General features: G+C 42.2%; 1 protein-coding gene across 1 annotated transcript in view; it reads right to left on the bottom strand.

Moving 5' to 3' along the window:
* Nucleotides 1-18,402, bottom strand: part of ENOX1 (ecto-NOX disulfide-thiol exchanger 1) — a 153,215-nt gene that overhangs the window by 85,520 nt on the left and 49,293 nt on the right. Inside the window, exons 4-6 of the mRNA XM_010583421.1 lie at nt 17,608-17,781; nt 15,670-15,876; nt 8,862-9,095 (exon numbers count right to left, since the gene is read on the bottom strand). Of these exons, the coding sequence (XP_010581723.1) occupies nt 8,862-9,095; nt 15,670-15,876; nt 17,608-17,781 (615 nt within the window). The remainder of the gene's footprint in view (nt 1-8,861; nt 9,096-15,669; nt 15,877-17,607; nt 17,782-18,402) is intronic.

Raw genomic sequence — 18,402 nt, 5'->3', positions numbered from 1 at the left:
CTTCCCTCAACCGGCTGTGAAGGGAGCCTGGGGTGACCCTTGCTCATAGACAGACATCTCTGCAACAGGTATCTACATTTGGTCAGAGTAATCCCAACCGGAACCCAAGTGCACCACTTACAGAACACCTACTCAGAATTCGTGTACCTGTGTTGGGTTTTCAGTCGTACCGCAAGCTGCGATGCACGCTGTGTCGTTTTAATATTACCCGTCTGTTGAGGATGGTTTGCTGGGTGTCTGTCAATAGAGATTTCCAGGTGATGCTAGACTCAATCACAGGCCGCTAGAGATAAGATATTTCAAATTCCTCTTATAACTGAAGATATTTGGCACTAAAATCCTAGCTCACAACTTAGATGAAATGGAATATAAGGAAAAGAAAATGCATCCCTAGAGCTGCCTGGGAAATTGTCAATGGGGATATTTCTATGAAAAAAAAGGAATAATTGTTGACAAATGTTTTGCATTTTCCTGCTTGTAACTTGACCACCTCTAAGCAACCCCAACTGGAATAAACTTTTTAATAGAAAAAGCTATGACAAGAACTGCTACAAAATGGTATACTGGGAAAAAGTGTTGGAAACAGAGATTTTACTTTCCGCTTAGGGAGTTTCCCTGGCATAACATAGGACAGAATTCAGCTCAATCTGAAAAGTTGTGACTATTTATCTTTCAATGTTAAGCACCTCCATAAGGTGCTTTCACAACTTGGGTGACGGTGCCTCTTAGGCATTAGAAGGGAGATAGACTAATCCATCACGCTGAAGCCAGGTGGCTGTTGGTCTCTTCTCCCAAGTAACAAGCGGTAAGATGAGGGAACGGCCTCAAGTTGCACCAGGGGAGGTTTAGATTGGATATTAGGAAAAACTTATTCACCAAAAGGGTTATCAAGCATTGGAACAGGCTGGCCCAGGGAAGTGGTGGAGTCACCATCCCTGGAGGTATTTAAAAGACGTGTAGACATGGCACTTAGGGACATGGTTTAGTGGTGGACTTGGCAGTGTTAGGTTAACGGTTGGACTCGGTGATCTTAAAGGTCTTTTCCAACCTAAACAATTCTATGATTCAAACACTCTTATTACTATCATATTTACATTTACAGATGTATTGCAAATATAGCTAACTTTATATTTCTGTATTTCGAGAATGACGTCGTATGCTGGACTTCTAGCTAGGACAAGATCAAACACTGGGCTACAGTTGCTTTTAGCCTTATTAGTATCTTCCCAACCCTGGGCTTTCTCAAAGGTTTGAAAAGTATCTGAGATGATTCACACAACACTTGGAGCCTGTCTAAATCACAGCAATCCTCCTGTGTTGTCCTATGGGCCATGGTGGTGTCCAGAGTCAGCACATACTGTCGCTTGTCCCTGATCTTGCTCCCCTAACGCAATCTGCTAGGCTTACAAGGAGATGCTGAAAAGACAGAGCTGGTTTTTTATCCTAATGACTACACCTAGAAAGCTCCTGTGCTGGCTGCATATGTTTTGGGTTGCATTAATGATCTCATTTTTCTCTGGCCCTTCTGTAAGATGGGAAGGGGCAGGTGTGCCCTTCTGCTAATCTCTGCCCTGACCAGTAGAAATCCAGTTACCAAACATCCCTTGAAGGCATTCTTTTGAGCACTGAGGATGACTGTGCTACAGAGCATGTAGAGAGGGGACAAGAGTCACAGGATAGAGCCCATCTCTCTGCCTCTGCCTGACAGCCTGTCCTCCGCCAGCAGTAGCTGTGCCATAGGAAGATGCTGTGTCCCCTGCCTCGTCCCCACCTGCTCAGCACTACCCCTTTGCTCACGCTTACACTGCCCTCAGGTCTGCTCGGATGATCCCACTCCAGTTCCAGTTTGTCAAACTGGGCCCAGTCCTGTTATTAGAGGAAAGCAGAAGAGGCCAGTTCAGGATGCGGACTTCTTCACTCCGTATAACTGCAGCCAGGGGAGGATGTATGGCCAAGGTTACTGTTAATCTGACTTCTGATTCGATAATTTATCAGACTATAACGAAGATTTCTAAACGGCAAGCACCGCATTCAGTCCAAAGAAAAATAATACACCACAGCGGGTGACTGCTGTGGGTGAATCAGGTCAGGGAAAAGGTTTACTAACCTCTCTCATCAGCAGGTTCAGCCCAGCATCCCTGTTCATCGGGAACAATTTGCAGATGCCACTTTTGGTGTCACAATGACAACCTCTTTTTCTCTTGGCTTAAGAGCTTCTCCTGCACAGAGTGCCTGCCACTGACCTAGAAACACAACTCTTCAGTCTACTACCCTCACCTTCTTTTTCCCTGCTCAAATACCTTATATAATTGTGCCATGCAACACACACATCACTCTGGTGCTTTTGGGATTAATAACAGTTTTAACCCAGTGGCAGTGCATAATAAGTGAGAACCAAGGAATACAAATTCTTACTGCCAAAGGGTTCTTTTAGAGGATGATTAATATCCACCTTACTATTTCTTAAATAGCCTTAACTGTACGCTATAACCAAGAAACTTTTCCAGTTATGTAATAAATGACTAGCTGAAACTGGATTTGATAAAAATATGCATATACATTTACTAAAAGGTATCTTAAAAGGTACTCTCTCCCCCCCTGTATCATCAAACTCTTTCTTCCAAATTAAATCACACAAGATTCTTCCAGAGGTGGGTGTTACATGTGAGACACAGAAATCCATTATCTTATCCTGCTGATGCCATTATTTCCAATAAAAAGTAATTACGAGGGTATTGAGTTTCCTCCCTATTTCTCAAAATCACACCACAAACTTTCAGATCGGTGAGCTGCGATTTCCCAGTTCACGGTAATTAACTTGAGTCATTTTGCCGTGCGGTACATTTAATCAAGTGGGTTTATATTAAAACCTTAAAATTTGCATTGATACAATACAGATTAGGTGAGGGAGGACACTTGTAGCAATAACACTTAAGAGCGAGCGTACTTCTTGCCGGCTGTCGGAGGGAGGTGCCCAGGGAATTGGGTTACCGATAGCTGAACCCACCTTACGCTCTTCTGCCAGCAGACAAAATTGCCCTCGCACCGTGCCTGCTCGCAGCCCCTCTGCAAGGCTCTCGGAGCCAGATGTATTGTGTCACAGCAGATGTCAGCAGCATATGGAAGAAGGAAGGAGAAAACGACGATCTAAAAACGGGAAGGGCGAGCGAACAGATTTGACGCTAAAGCATCGAAACAGGTCTGTGGTAGAGCTCTGTCCTGATATACTACTAATAAAAAAAGATTCTGCTAAAAAAAAAAAAAAAGTCTGGAGTCTTTCAGCAGCAATTAAACCTGGCACTCACTGGATTTGTTCAGAGGATCTCAGCTTTGCCTCCCCTTCTGACGTAGCCCTGCACTGAGTTCAGTCCTTTCCGTGTGAGACTTGCCTCTCCAGATAATGGCACCGCTTCTGCAGCGCTCCACAAGCCTGGCTCTCAAGTGCAGAGTGATAATGAAAGCAGCGTGGTTTTCTTCTCAGTGAAATATCCTATTTCCCAAGCAATTAAATGTTGTTTATATTTCAAACGATGTGCAAGGGTTGAGATTGTCAGGCTTGATGTTACCTGAATCTTGCACAAGATGCATCCCTGGTTAGTTCATTCTACTGTAACTGCCATCTATTTATTTAAATTTCCAATCTGTTCTCTCTTCAGGGGATAATACAGTGCCTGGCAAAAAAGCAGTTTCTCAATTTTTCAAATTATATTTTTTAAAATGGAAAACCACATGAACAACTTCCCTGTGCTCAGAAAGAAACACTGTATTTAAAAGGGAGGTAAATTCCAGGGTATTGTACAAAACTTGCAGATATTATGTCTCCTTTGCTCAAAATATTTAAAAAACAGATATTCAGATATAAAGAGATGCCTTTGTTAGATGGTGGAACTATTTAGCTACCTGCAGCAAATAAGACAGATGTAGTATTTTAAAGGAGCTTATGTGCAAGAAGTGATTTCTGAAGATGATACCATTAGGTACAGCTATGCTTGAATTAAGAAAACCATGATGTTCGAAATTCTGCTTTGAACGCAAATGTCATAAGCACACAGATTAAAATGTTTTGTTCCAACGCACCTGACAGAGCAGCGTTCCACTTAGGATAAAAGCTTCAGCCTATCTCCAGTTGTGTGATGTTCTGGGCACCACGTTACTCAACTGCTTATAAAGCACCCAGGAAAACAGATGTCAGAGTATGCAAATTTGATCCTAAATATCTACCGACACATCTCACTGTGCAGTAATAACGCATCTGATTTAATACTGAGGAATTAAAATCTCAGAGACACACAGCAAACAAAATGCTGCAATGAACTGGAAGATAAGGAGCTCAGGTTTTTGTAATGTAATAGCAGAAGACATGATATTCTGCTGGTTTTGTCAGAGCAAGAACCCAGGGTCTGTTCTCAAAGGCTATTTAAGGAGGCAATTCACATTTACACTTTACTGTAAAAGACCCTGGTTTCCCAGAATTCACATCTATGAATTTATTGAGATATTTCCTCAAGGAAACACAGATTTTTACCTAAGGCAGGAGGATGTCGGAAAGGAGGCGAGAGGTTTCATTCACCTGAGTTATGCTTAGCTGTTATCTTGTTCCATGGCAATCCGACAATGGTTTGATGAAACTATTTGCAATGTCGTGACAAATTTTGGAATATTTGGATCAAAAAGTAGATTTGAAGAGTAGCTTTTGAAAAAGTAAAATTTTACTTTACCATTTTTAAACAAATGGTGCTTATTTTTTATTTCGCTTTTCCCTCCAAATCCAGGTTAGTGGTTTGGAAGGTCAAAAAAAAACCCAAACAAAAATAACTTGTCATGCAAAATTAAATAGCGGTTTTATTTTCCCAACCAGCTTGCAAACCTAAAATGTGTGGTACGAACCTAAAACTGATCAGCATAGCCCTGGTATGAGAATAAGCTCGTGTTCTGCCCCATGTTACCCATTCAGTTTGAATGCTGGAGCTCATTTCATTCTGAAAATCCAGGCTCAGGTCTGTCCTGCCTTCTATGTGCTGGACTCATGAAGAGTGGGACGCTCTCAGGGGAGTGCATGGAAGTGCATGAAACAAATTTAAATCAAATGTTTTGTGACAAGTCATCTTTCCAATGCAGGAAATCTCCTCTTTTGTGAACCATCATCTCCTTGGCTTCTCCTTTTGGCTCTGGCTGTGACCAGCAGAGAACATCACTAGCAAATGATCAATGCAGAGCAGCTCAAAAATGTTTAACCAGTGAGAGTCAGTAGCGTAGGCCAATATGTTTTTAGAGCTACAGGCTCAAATCCATGAGACCTACACCCAAGATACTGGCAATATGTCACTGCCACATAGTGAAAAGTGGCACTAACAATGTGCAATACGCGGATAGGGAGAGGAACAACATCACAGGCACTTAGAGAAAAGAAAAGTGAATACCCTCTTGGCTAACAACATGAAAGGCACAGGAAAAAATGTCCACACTGCCAACAAGGAAAAAGTTATGAAGGATTTCATTTGCACGACCCTGAAGACCTTAATGAAGAAAAAAAAAAGGAAAAGGGAAAAAAAGGAAAGGGAAAGGGAAAGGAAGATACCCATAAAACAGCACTCTCTGCCACAGTCTAAAATGGAAAATGGTGAAAAATTGCACTGGTCCACAGTTGGATGGGTTTCCCTTATTTCTGCATAAATCAAGCATTCACACCAAGTTCTTTGCAGATATGAAGGGATTTGGGATAGTCCACAGAAAGTACGGAATGGAGAGCAAGTCCTAAACCATCATGCTTTTGCAGGTATGCAAGGCTTCATACGCAGTGAGTTCCCAGCGCCAGTCACCAGGCAGCACATTTTGAGAAACCAGTTCTTTTTTCCTATGAAGCGCCATACCAGTAGAGAATGCCTGGCTGAAATTTTATAATGAACTTTTGTTTCCAGCTGGCATAAAAGATCCTCTATACTCTCTCCTCCGCGCTCCTCTACGGCAGTTACTGCTCTACCAGGTGACTTCGGCACATGAGAGGAATAGGAATATGCTGACTACACTGGGGGAGAGTTGCCAGCCAAGTCTGGTACACAAAACCAATGATTTCTTTAAGTCTTATGCTGCAGTTTGCAGAAGGTGAAAAAAGATATTGTCACCTCTGTTATAGACTCAATAAATATCTAGACCACAACAAGGGACTGGCTGATGAGCCTAGTTCATTTCTGCTCACCATCAGATTTCCTTGCTGTCAGGAATTTCCAAGGTTATTTTGACAACAAAAGTTGCTTGGATTCAGACCAAGTTGTCTACATCTGTGATTGCAAAGCAGTATCTTGGGATGACAGATGTTTAGCTATTTTGGCTTGCTTTTCAGCTAGTGTTGCTCAGTGAACTTCTGGAGGCACTGCAGGAGCTGAAACCTGCACGTTGGGCACCTGCAACTCTGTCTCATGAGCTGGCAACGGAGCTCAGGAGTCTTTTGAAGTGGGTACCACGGGGAGGTCATGACTTTCTTTAAGAAAACAACTGCAAAGCATCTGCTCAAAACCCAATCTTTCAAGGTAAATCCTGCCAAAGGCAGATATATTTTGATCCTTCTTTTCTTCAGCCTGAATTGTCCAGGCTTTTGCAGCAATGCAAATCTGGTGATATCCAGAGACCTGAGATTTTGACCCCAAGTTTTATATATATATATATATATACGTGTGTGTGTGTGTGTACATATATCTATCTTCTGTTAGCTTCACTGACGTCCACATTTAAATTGTAAATGTATGATGACATGAACTGCCCTTTGCCAGGGTTAAAGAAGTTTCTTTAGTGTTGCTTTACTTCTGTTTTTAGGATGTTACAAAGGGCTTATGCGGTGAATCCATGCTGCCCAAGGGAGGCCATAACGTTCTACTGCACTGCCCTATAGATACCAGCTATGGTGCCATAGGAAAGGTAAAGCAGACCAGTATGATGATCAAACCCCACCTCTGCTTTCTAGAGTACCTAGTACAGGAGACAACTCATGACCAGTGAGAAAAGAAGGGGCTTCTTTGCATTCTCCATCCCCAACAATCTATACAGATCCAAGGCTGGTGCCATTAATCTTGCTACAAGGCAACTGCTAATTAGCAAAGATTTTAAAAATTGCAATATATTCTTTTGCTGGATTTTAACGATTTTTTAACCAATAAAAAATAAACTTACCATTTTGGTTTCTTAATTTATCATATTTAATTCTGTATGTTTCTGAAAGTTTATCTTTATTTCCAGAGAAATAGTCATGTACGTGGTGTTGGTCTATACCGTGCTCAAAATATTTCTATATTAAACTTGCACATATATGCCAAGCTCTGGTCAAATGTCTCTCAGGAGAACCAAAGATCTAAATGCTTGGAATAAGTTTTAATTAAGTATGGAAACTTCCAAGAATGAAAAGAAAAATCCTTCTAAATACAGACATCTTAAACATCTTGCAAAAAAACAAGCAATGCCCCAAGCCTGAAGCAAAGGCTAGCCATACGGAAGAAATTGTCCAGACTTCTTGCATTTTCTGGCTTAGTTCAGGAAACCTCTAGGCTTTACTACATAAAGCAAAACTTCCCTATAAAAGATTAACTCCTAAAATATTCAACTGAAAACAGATTCTAGGAACAGATGGATCTAAAACTCTGTATTGTATTGTATAACCTCTGCAGGAGCTGGGCTGGAAGCTAGATAAGAATTAAAAAATCTTATATTTGGGCCTCTTTCCTCCTTTTCTCCTGGTCTATCAATCCATCTGGCTTATTTTACCAATCTCCCAGTTACTTAATGAGTTATTAATTAGAGGAGTATATGTGGTGAGAAAATCAGTCAGCCGAACTAATAACAGACCGAGGTAACAGTGACAACTAACAGCGACCAATGCAGTACTCAAAGAGACAGTAGGGTGCATCTCTGCTCCATGCTCCAAGGATGCAACACTTCGCACTATCTTTCTTTGGCTTCCCAAACATGTTTCATAGTTAGAACACAGGCCAGTGCGTTGACAGCTAGATAGCCTAAGTCTAATCTGGATAATTCCAAAACAGTGGCAAGAATCAGATTCTTGTGACCTGGCACACAGTAAAATAACACGCTTGGCCACCACGTGGGGAAAGAATGCCAAACACAATTGTTAAACACTTAATGAAAACAAATACAACTCTAAGGGGTATAAGGAGTTGTTTGCTTCATCTTTTTTTTAATTTCTTTACCGTGAATAATTTTATTTCTTTGCTTCTTACTTTCTATGTTAACTATTAAAATCAGGAATCCTCAAGCTGCACCCTTGAAAAATATTAACTCAGTAAGTGTACCTAGAAAAACAAACAAGCAAGCAAACACATACCAAAACAAGACACTATCTTGCACAAGCGGTTCTAACCCTAAAGAGGGAATGAGGGAACGGATGGTGTGTGTCAGAGATAAGTTGTACCACTGCATCTGAGGGCCACATTAAAATGCAGCTCATGAGGGCAATTTAAACACCAGGAATTGTGACAGTCACATGCATGTAATGTAGTAACATGTGAGTCAAGGAATAATGATATTTGAAGAAACGGGTCTTTAATATGAAGGCTGTTTGTAACAGGCATTTCCAAGGTAGATGATGATAGCACCTGAACAGAAGAAAACCCCACTGTAGTATTCTGCAGGTTGTGTTTTAGCTGTTAAAGCACAGGCAGATGGACAGACGTCCCACATTTCTAGCAGGTGGGTGAGTATCATTACCATTGTCATAGAAATGGCAGAGGAAAGGGGAAAAGCTAAAAGGGCAAGTAATAAAATACATCGGAGAGAAATCAGCTCCCCTGCTCTGACTTCTGGATGGCCCCTGCTCTTAAGGAATAATACACTGAAAAGTATCAAATGCTGCTTACCTTTCAATTTCTCAGCCAGCAAAGCAGCTTCGTGTTCAGAATAATGCATTATTGCCGGAGGAGAAGGAGGGCGCAGTCTGTCTTCTTCCATTTTGCGTCTGTGGCGTTCTTCCCTGGCCAGCATTCTTTGTTTGCATTCCCATTCATAAAAGTCATCTCTTGCCTGAGCAAAATCAACATGAAGGCGACCTGAATCCTTTTTGTCTGTGCTAGATCCTAATCTCATGCGGTAACCTGAAATCAACAAGCAGAACTAACTGTTGCAGCACTTCTTTGCTTATTTTTTTCTTTTTTTTTTTTTTTTTCCTCTCAAGTGCAGCTAAGTAAAAACGTACATTAACAGATTCCCACATATCTATGCAGGATTTATCGATCATTGTGTTCTCATCAGGAAGATGAACATTCATGCACTCATTTTTCCTCGCAATTTTCTGCATCACCTATCAACATAGCAGATGAGCTGAAAAGTCGACCCAAAGGTACAGAATCTACATTCCTGTTTAGAAGTCTCTAAAATATGTAATTTTTCTACTTGATAATCCCAACCTTTTTAAGTGCAAGGGCCAGCTAAACAAAAAACAACTACTAAAAAAGGATCTGGTTTGGTCTGAATGTGGAGTCCTGCTTCCCCTGATCCCATTGAGATCACGTACAGTTAGTTTAGTGCCCTCCTCCAGCCTACCAAAGGAACTGGAAGTATGGGGAAAGGCTGAATTTTATAAAAATCATGACTACCGACAAATGAGAAAATTGTGTTACATAGAGTCCTGTGCCACAAAAAGGGTGGTGTCATAACTGCATTGATGCTAGATCTCAAAATTTTGAGGCTTTACAATTGCAAACACTACTTCCCAATTCCCCACTGGAAATAATCTGGCAGCAAATATAAACCACCTACAAATGAATTGAGTTCAGCATTCTTTAAAGTCATTTTAAAAGTGTGGATGGATTTATTAGACATTTGCAAGACCCCTTTCAGAACAAATAAGGAAACCTGTTGTGCCTCATCTTTACCGATGTCCTACATACTCATAACTTGGTCGATGTATCACATGCGAAAGCTGGCAGACTGCAAAGGCTTTAAGTCAGGGGCTACACAGCACTGCAACAGGGCCCTGCCCTGAACTAAAACCCTTGACTGCTGTCAAACAAATCATGCCAAAGCTATAAAAAGAGCTTTTTCTGACCATACTGTGGAAGGACATATGCTGGGCACCTATGTTTTCCAAGTTTTATTTCCAAGGCGAAAGATACTCGCAGTGCAGTTTCTCTAACTTTTAAAATGCCGACTCAGAGGTAAGTGTGAGAAAATACTACATAGAAATCTGCAAGCAGAGCCTTCAGATGCAGGTAAAATTAATCAGTCTGCACAGGGCTAGCTCTAATTTCTCCACGCCAACACGCTGCAGTAGCCTCCAAAGTAGAGCAGCCCAGCAGAGACTTCTTCAGAAACAACACACAGTACTGCAATCACTGCATAATAACTCCAGGGATAGGAAACTCCTGTTCAAAATGGCAGGAAAAATGGTGTTTGCTGCTTTTGAGCAGCAACCCAAGAGAACCTACCTTTCCGTCTTGTGGTTTGCTTGTGGTTTGAAGAGCTTCAGCACCTCACCACCAGTTAAAACCCAGTTTTGAACTCTCTTCAGTGGCAGCAAAGCTAAGACTTGTGTAGTAGATTAGGAGCATCTTTGTGAAAAATGCATATCTAGGCATACTCTGTTTTACTGCTGGAAAAACATCCTGATGTATGAATATAAGGGACTGTCTGTACTGCAGCACATATGAGACAATTGCTTCCAAGACATTAAATATTCATATATGTAGTGATCCTTCCAAAAAAAGCAATCCTGGTGCCTTTTGATTTGACATTTTCCTTTCAAACATCTTGTGGAGTTCAGCTAAGTAGCCTGTGAGTGAGGAAGAGGTATGACTTTCATTTTCCAGCAAGGAGCCCTAACCAAACTCGAACTAAGTGTTTTAGAGCCAGAAGGCATCAAATCTTCCATGGAACCTACCAAATGTGGTCTCCAAGGCTCATGAGCTTGGGGTGAAGTAGAACAGAATATTGCAAAAGAGGCAAATGAGGGGGTTGTTTGGTATTTTAAAGCTCCCTTTCTCTTGCTCAGAGGAGTAAACACTACTTTTCCCCCCAGCAGGCTCTTTATGGTCATATAGGTAGCTCTAGTCACAAGGTGTTGAAGGGAAGAGTTACAGATACACCATATTCAGGGAGGCGTAACAGAAGAAGAGTGTGGGTGACCTTTCAGAGCTGAGCCCTGAACTAATGTGGGGGGTAATTATGTGGTTTGATCCACAGAGGTGTAGGCACAAAGGGGTCAGCCAAAAGGGGTCAGTGGTGCAGCTACCCTGATAACCGTGACAAACGTTAACAACCCCCGCCAAGTTCTCCTCACCAGCTGCATTCCTCAAACAGCGATTGCTCTGGGCCAAAACGGCACTATCAGCAATGCGAAAGGACACTGCCAAGGTGCCAGGTCTCGTGAACCTAAAATTAGATCTCCCAGCTGGGCTGTAGTTTCCAGGAAGACACAATCTCTGTTCCTCTCCCCACCCCGTCTTTCGCCTCCGTTGGGCATGGACGGAGCGAGAAACACGGCACTGCAGGACGCAAGACTCTTGTGGACCTCAAAGCCCCACTTAATCTGAATAAAGAACTAATGAAAAGGACTGTGCATCTACAGGTTGCGTATGCACCAGCAAAGTTGAGTTTTATTAAAGTGGCCTTCATTTTTGAAGTAAATGGGGATAATGGAAAAAAAACCAACCAAACCATTGAACAGTGTAAATTGCAGTTCAAAACCCAGTACCCTGCGTAGCACTGGACAAATGGTTCCCTTTAGGTAACCAGCTTAAGCGCCTCCAAATTAGCAGATTTTTGAAATTGCCCATGAATCACACTGAAAAAAAAAATCTCACTGCTTGTTTAACTCGTAAAACCGAAGATGGCCAGCCAGCCAGGTGGTTTCCACCAGCACAGAAACCTAGAATAACCTGGGTCGGAAGGGACCTTGGATGTCACCTAGCCCAATTCCCCTCTCAGAGCAGGGTCAGCTTCAAAGTCAGATCAGGTTGCCTTGGGCTGGGCATCTCTGCCTTAATAAAAAAGCAAACGCCTTTGGCACGGCTTCTTGCACCCTCCTGAATCAGGTTTTGAGGACACTACAGGACCAATGGTCTCGCCAGTGAAGAAGAGACTCCTTGACAGGTTGATAGAGCAAGACGCTGTGTAGCAAGGAGTGCACAACTGGGGGGGGTCCTATTTCTATATGGGATCCTCAGGTACCCGTTTGGGATGGCAACTTTGAACTGTGGAGCAGCTGGGAAGCTCGCTCTTTTCCAATACCGTGTCTCCTTATTGATGTTCGAGGGTATTTGAATATATGAGAGAATCACCTGCCACTGCCTCCTCTTCAGGCACGGGCAATAAATTGCCCTTACAGACCCTTTTCTCCATCTCTTTGCTCAGGCCTGCCACTAGCACTAACTGCGTGCCTGGCTTGTGATTTTTAATTTCAGTTCCACACACAATGGCAGAAGAAAAGACTTTGGGAACTTGCCAAGTTCCTCACTTTAAAGGAGCAGCAACAGGAAAAATTAATGAGGGTGCTAAATAGAAATCAAAGACAGTATTTCCACATCACAGGTCTAGTCAAAACTCTGTGGCTTGACTTACCTTTGAGTGTTGCTATATTGGGGACTGGCCAATACCTGCTCTCTAACTGGGGATCTAGATCAGCGAGAACATAAAATAAAACCAGTACACGGTACTAAATGGAAACCCACAGGGGACAGTATCAGCACAGGAAAAATGCATACAGAGGTTTTTGGGGTATAAACAGTTCTGTCTCAAGCCACCTGTTTTGTCCCATATTTTCAAGTTCAGGGCCATCAATATTTGCAGGAGTTACTGAACTGTCAGCCACAAGAGTAAAGTACATACAGTTTGGAGAAAGAGCTTTCTCATGGGCTTGTATGTCATTTTAGAAAGTCTTTTCCTCAGGACATCAAAATGTAACTTTCAGGGCTAAAGGAAAATTGCCCTTCCTCAAGTCAACTTTTTTATCATAGTCTTCTACCCAGCTCCAAGTCTCCTTTTCATACACGTTTACTTGGGAATAGAAAGGAAAAAAAAAAATCAGTGATTAAACTACTTGATGGATTTTGTAATCACTTGCACTCTTTTGATGATAAGCATGGGATAAATACAAAGTTTGATGAGATTAGATGGGGTAGACAGATAAAACTGATTAGGTAGACAAAATTATCATTATATTACAGATATCAAAGGCATGACTTTCCCCTAATATAATACGCATACTATATCAACCACAAATTCCATTTGTACATCTCTTTTGTCTCTTACAGGGAAAAGAAAATGCCTTAACGATATGCTTTAACCCCACCATTTCAGAATACATTATGTCTGAGAATGGAATAAAGACTGGTTAACCCCCACCAATATTTGAGTACAAATAAAACCTGCCCCTGCTCTGGGAGGTGGGGGACAGTCAGTGCTCCCTGTTTCATCTGCAGAATTCAGCGTTGGTGGACAAAATTGCAGCTTGGCTGCAGCGTGCCCCTGCTTTTCTTCCTCCTCCCTATCGGCTCCACTTGTTCTTTCCCTGATCTGGTCACACACACTAAGTACAACACTTGAGAAGAAAGAAAAGGTGTGAAGGAAAAGACAGATGGGGAGGGAGGCGGCAGAGCAGACGGTAAGAGGAAGCGTAGACAACAGTGCGACTGTGAAAAAGGAAACGGAAGAAGGAAGGATGGATCAGGAACTCGGAAATCAACTGGCAGAAAATTCAGGATGAGGAAGGATGAGGAAAGGAATGTGCCACCTCCATCTCTGCTCATTTCCCTTATTCTGAATAGGTACTCCAGTGCGTTATGAGCGAGGACGCATGGCAGCGCAGGGAACTTCCTACCTCTAATCATCAAATCTGGTCCTCCAGGATTTAAGGCATATAAAATTAAAATAAAACTTGACTTGGAGTGAAGCAATGGGTGCAGTCAACTGCCAAGAAGCAGGGAACTGAGCTAGAGGGACACTGGCTCTGGGCTAGGGTGGCAACCTGTACATTTCTGAGCTTTTCTTTCCTCTCTTTCTTGCCACTGTTTTGTTTATCATATACAGTAATACCAGTTCCTACTGAATCTGGGGTGCCCCTCCTCTGCTCCGTTACTGGTGGAGATGTAGACAGAAGTTGGAAGCTGGGAAATGTGCTGGGAATTGTGCTACTGCGATGCCCGTAATCTGAACTACAGCGTTGTGGAAGTAATGTGAATAAACAAATCAACAGGAAGGATGGAAACTGGGAAGAGAGGATGAGGAGGGGAAAAAAAAAAGGGAAGAAAAAACCAGGGTGGAATGAAGATCTGGAAGAAACCTGAAAATACAGCAATATTTCAAAGAAATCTTTATATAGACCTCATAAACCTCACAATTTTTGTAGCTCTTCAAGCAGATATTTAAAGCAAGCAGCCAAGTTAGAAATGCCCCAACCCCAACCCCCAAATCCCTTGTGAAACAAAGGACCTGGGTTTTTCCTGACCACATATTTCAGAAGTTCAGATGTTTCCTTTTATTTCTCTCTTTCACTTTAAGATGTAGTTGATGGTGATTTGAGAGGCCACTTGTTTCTAGCTGTGTCAGCTCCCTATGGACACCTACAGGACTTTGAGGTTATGGCCTTACCGCTAAACAGAAGATGGTCAGGGTGGGAGCTCAAACAAGGTATCCCTAATCGTGAGCTGCCCCCCAGGATCCATTTTGGATGGTCCCAGTGGGTCCCTTCGAGGTCACCCTACACAGGGGGGGTGGCTGTAAGCCAGCCTGCGTCAGCTCGTCTTGGCCAAGGAGCAGTCCCTGGCCCTTGTTTATTTAAGAATACCTTTCATGTGGGGTGAAAGTGTTACACTACACTTGTGGGGCAAAACAAAGCTTGGGGGTCTCCCCAGGGCCCAGAAAGAGAGAAGAACCAGCCTGTGGAGACAAGTACACACAGGGGATGGGATCCAGCTCAGAAAAGTGATGAAGGGCTCAGTTAGGAAGCCAATCCTCATACGAAGGAGCCTGTAACCTTACGAGGGCACTGACAGTCACTGAAGCCTGATATGTGAAAGCAGAATTGTTTTTCATCTTTTTTTCTTCTTTCTTTTTTTCTTTTTTTTTTTTTTTCCCTGTGAGTTAAAGGGTTTGGGTTTTTTTGTCTGTGCCTTTGTTGGAAAATAAAAGAGATTCTGAAATTTTACACCTGAGTTTCTGTGGCACTCGTTGTCCTGGGAGGCAACAGACGCAGCCTACAGATGGGGCTCAGAATCTAACCCGTGCGGTAGCTGAATACATGCACGCATAATGGCAGACTTTATTCAGACTGCACTGCAAATCTATAAAAATATGCCAATGAAATTGCCAGCCTATCAGAGAAATTGGCACTGGAAAACAGCAGCGTTCCTGGCCTAGTGCCCTCTTCTTTCCACAACCTGTAAGCAAAACTATATAAACCTGTGTAAATCGAAAATAAGATTGGGCTGTAGTGAATTTCAGGATCTGTTGCATTGTTGTGGGATGGCAGGAAATTGCTCCCGGGTAAGCAACATACAAAACCACGCACAAGTCTTGGCAGACACAAATACAGAATTGCCCCTTGCCACTCCAAGCTACAGCCACAGAGCTCACGTAAGACTTGCTGAGATAAAAGCTAAGAAAATAAGCGAACATTAGCATCACAAAATACAAATGAGAAGCAAGGAAAATCCATTAAAGAATGTGAAGTACCAGAAAGGTAAATGGCTTTATCAACCATGAACTCCTCTGCAAAACGAATGTGACAAAAATTCTTCTTGCTTTTCCGAATTGCTGTTATATCTCCACACTGCTCAAAGACTTCCTGAATAATTTCCTCCGTTGCGTTTTCTGGTAATCCTCCAACAAACACTGTTTTACACCCAGGAGGTCTCTCTCTTGTTGAAGGTGGTGGAAGATCTAAGTCAAAACAGAAATCACATTGGAATACAAAATTTGTCTTTTGATCCATTGGCTCTATTCATTCCCCTAATCAGTTCTGGGCAGCAACAGTGATTTGACATAGCACGGAGGCGGGAGAGAGTGAGAAGCAAAATAACGGAATATTGCAGAGATTGTCCAAAACTGATTACTTAAATCTAAACCTTTTCAAGTTTTAGGTGGCGTTTCAGAGATTAATCCCTGCCACTGTGGGTTGTTCTCCAGGACACACGGTAAGGTCTAAAAGGATCTTTCTTTTCCCTGCATAGCAACACAAAAAAAATAGAAAATATTCTGTTTCAAAGCAGGGGAGCTTCTGCAACTGACTTGACCCCGAGCACAGATCTCAAGCACTGGCGTGGTACGTTCAAAGCCTGAACTTCGCCATCCCTGGCTCATACCCATCACTCGCCACACTCGTCGAGTGCGTGGGCCCTCTGCAAGCAAGCCCATGCTGCGTACAGCCTGGGCACTCGATTTCCCTGGCCTTAGCATAATTTCATTTCTGTCTCAGGGTACAGGAGCACAGCAAACAGAAAAACAAAGTGGGAAACACGAAGAAGTGACAGCATGATGAAAACGCTCTGCCGGTTATCTGTTTTGTCTTGTTGCCAGATAATGGAGCGGACGCCAGCACACGGGAAGGATAACCTCGCTGTTTACAAGTGCTCATGAGGTGGAGTGGCTAGAAATGTTATTTTTATGTATATATAGAGAGGATATATACACACTTAAATCAGAAAACTATTAAATTGTTGAAGGCTGTATAAAAAATATACTCTGTCATAACACTTCACCTTGTTTATATGTAGATTACTACAGCATTCCTCTAGAAGTAATTCTCTAAGAAGGACTCTGATTGATATGACTTAGGTTTTTGGCCCTTTAACACAGTAAATGGGGTTACAACCTTAAAATATACATGTATATATACACATGCACACACAGAGCCAGTTTGATAAAACCATGATCTGGGGAAACTGCAAACCCAGAGCACCAGACTATTTGCTTAATTTTCTCTTTTGTCTTCACAGTGAGAGTGAAAGCCGCTGGTCTGATGGCTCTGAAACTAAACTCCTGGGGCTAACATACACAAAATCAGGCTTTGTGCCTGAGCTGGTGGCTCAGTGGGACGAGTCTTCCATTTGCACAACGTCCCAGAAGGGGCAGAAGGAAGCTTGGTCCCCGCTCTCAAAGAGAAGGAACCCATCTGCCATGCTGCCCCCGAAAAATGGCAAAAGAGGAGCCGTAGCCCCCCTTTCCCTCCCTCTCCCCCAGGGAGGGACCAGAGTTTGTCAGCGTTTGGGTACAAGGTGCTGCGCTCAGGGACACAAGTCCAGCTTGGTCCCATCTACCTGCGGGCACCTGAAGGGGAGCATGGAGATGATCAGCATGTATAATCATTATATTTTGTGACATTCTGAGCTACAGGAAAGATTTTTATTATGAGAACTGTAAATCTTCAGACTCTGTTACTTCTAAGTAATTATTTTTCTTTTTTGTACAAACTGTGTAGGTTTTTTTACATGACCTTACAGAGATGAGTAAGTATGCTCTGATACCATACCACACTTTACACACAGAGTAGACCTTAGAAGGAGACACCATACTTGCCTACACTCTATTTAAAAACCCTAATTTTTATTAGATAAAAAAATATTTCATGCAATATATTTAGGAAAATAACGTTCTTTCATCAGATCCACTTACTTGGGTTTGGAGGGAAGAGCGTGCAGCTTTTGCAGTGAATTATTTCTTTGACTACAGGCACATCTGTCGGTGGTGGTGGCGGCACTAACCCCATGCCTGGTATCATTGGGTTAATCGGAGTGATTCCAGTCATCATGCTAAGGCTTGGATCAAAGCCTGGTACACAGATTGAATCTGTAAATATAAACCATAAAATCCTGGCTTATAAATCTTGAAACTACTTGTTACTATTTTTTTGCACAGACAGTTTTGCTTTAGGCTTTTTTTTTTTTTTCCCAAGCATCACTGTTAAAAAAAGGAGAAGGGAAAAGGAAAAATGGAAAAGGGAAAAGGCAGAGAGATAGGGAGGAGAGAAGGAGAGGGAGAGGGAGACGGAGAGGGAGAGGGAGAGGGAGGTGCATTTTCCGTGGGAAAAAAAAATGCCTAAAGAAGGGAACGTTACATAATTTAAAATATTAATATGACTGAGTAAAACACAGCACATTAAAGTCTAAAACCATGCACCATGAATATCTGTTATTATCTGGAATGCAGTTTTCTGTTTCATAATGCTACTGTGGTGTTTACATTGCCTTCTGACCAGAGTGTACAAAGAATATAATTTAACATCGATATGCCCTCTTCATCTAATTGTCAGATTTATCACAACATAGCCTTCTCACATAAGTGACCTTGATTTACGAACAGTACCGAGAAAGATCCATTTCTGGCTGTTTTATAGAAGTGTAGTTAGCCAAGACTTCCAACCATTTTACCCTGGAATATAAAGTTTCAGCTGCATAGAATGGGGTCTTT

The sequence above is a fragment of the Haliaeetus leucocephalus genome, unplaced genomic scaffold, assembly GCF_000737465.1.
Source record: "Haliaeetus leucocephalus isolate CR32 unplaced genomic scaffold, Haliaeetus_leucocephalus-4.0 Scaffold897, whole genome shotgun sequence".
Lineage (NCBI taxonomy): Eukaryota > Metazoa > Chordata > Aves > Accipitriformes > Accipitridae > Haliaeetus > Haliaeetus leucocephalus.
Note: the sequence above shows the minus strand (reverse complement) of the source record. Positions and strands in the feature narration are given on the sequence as shown.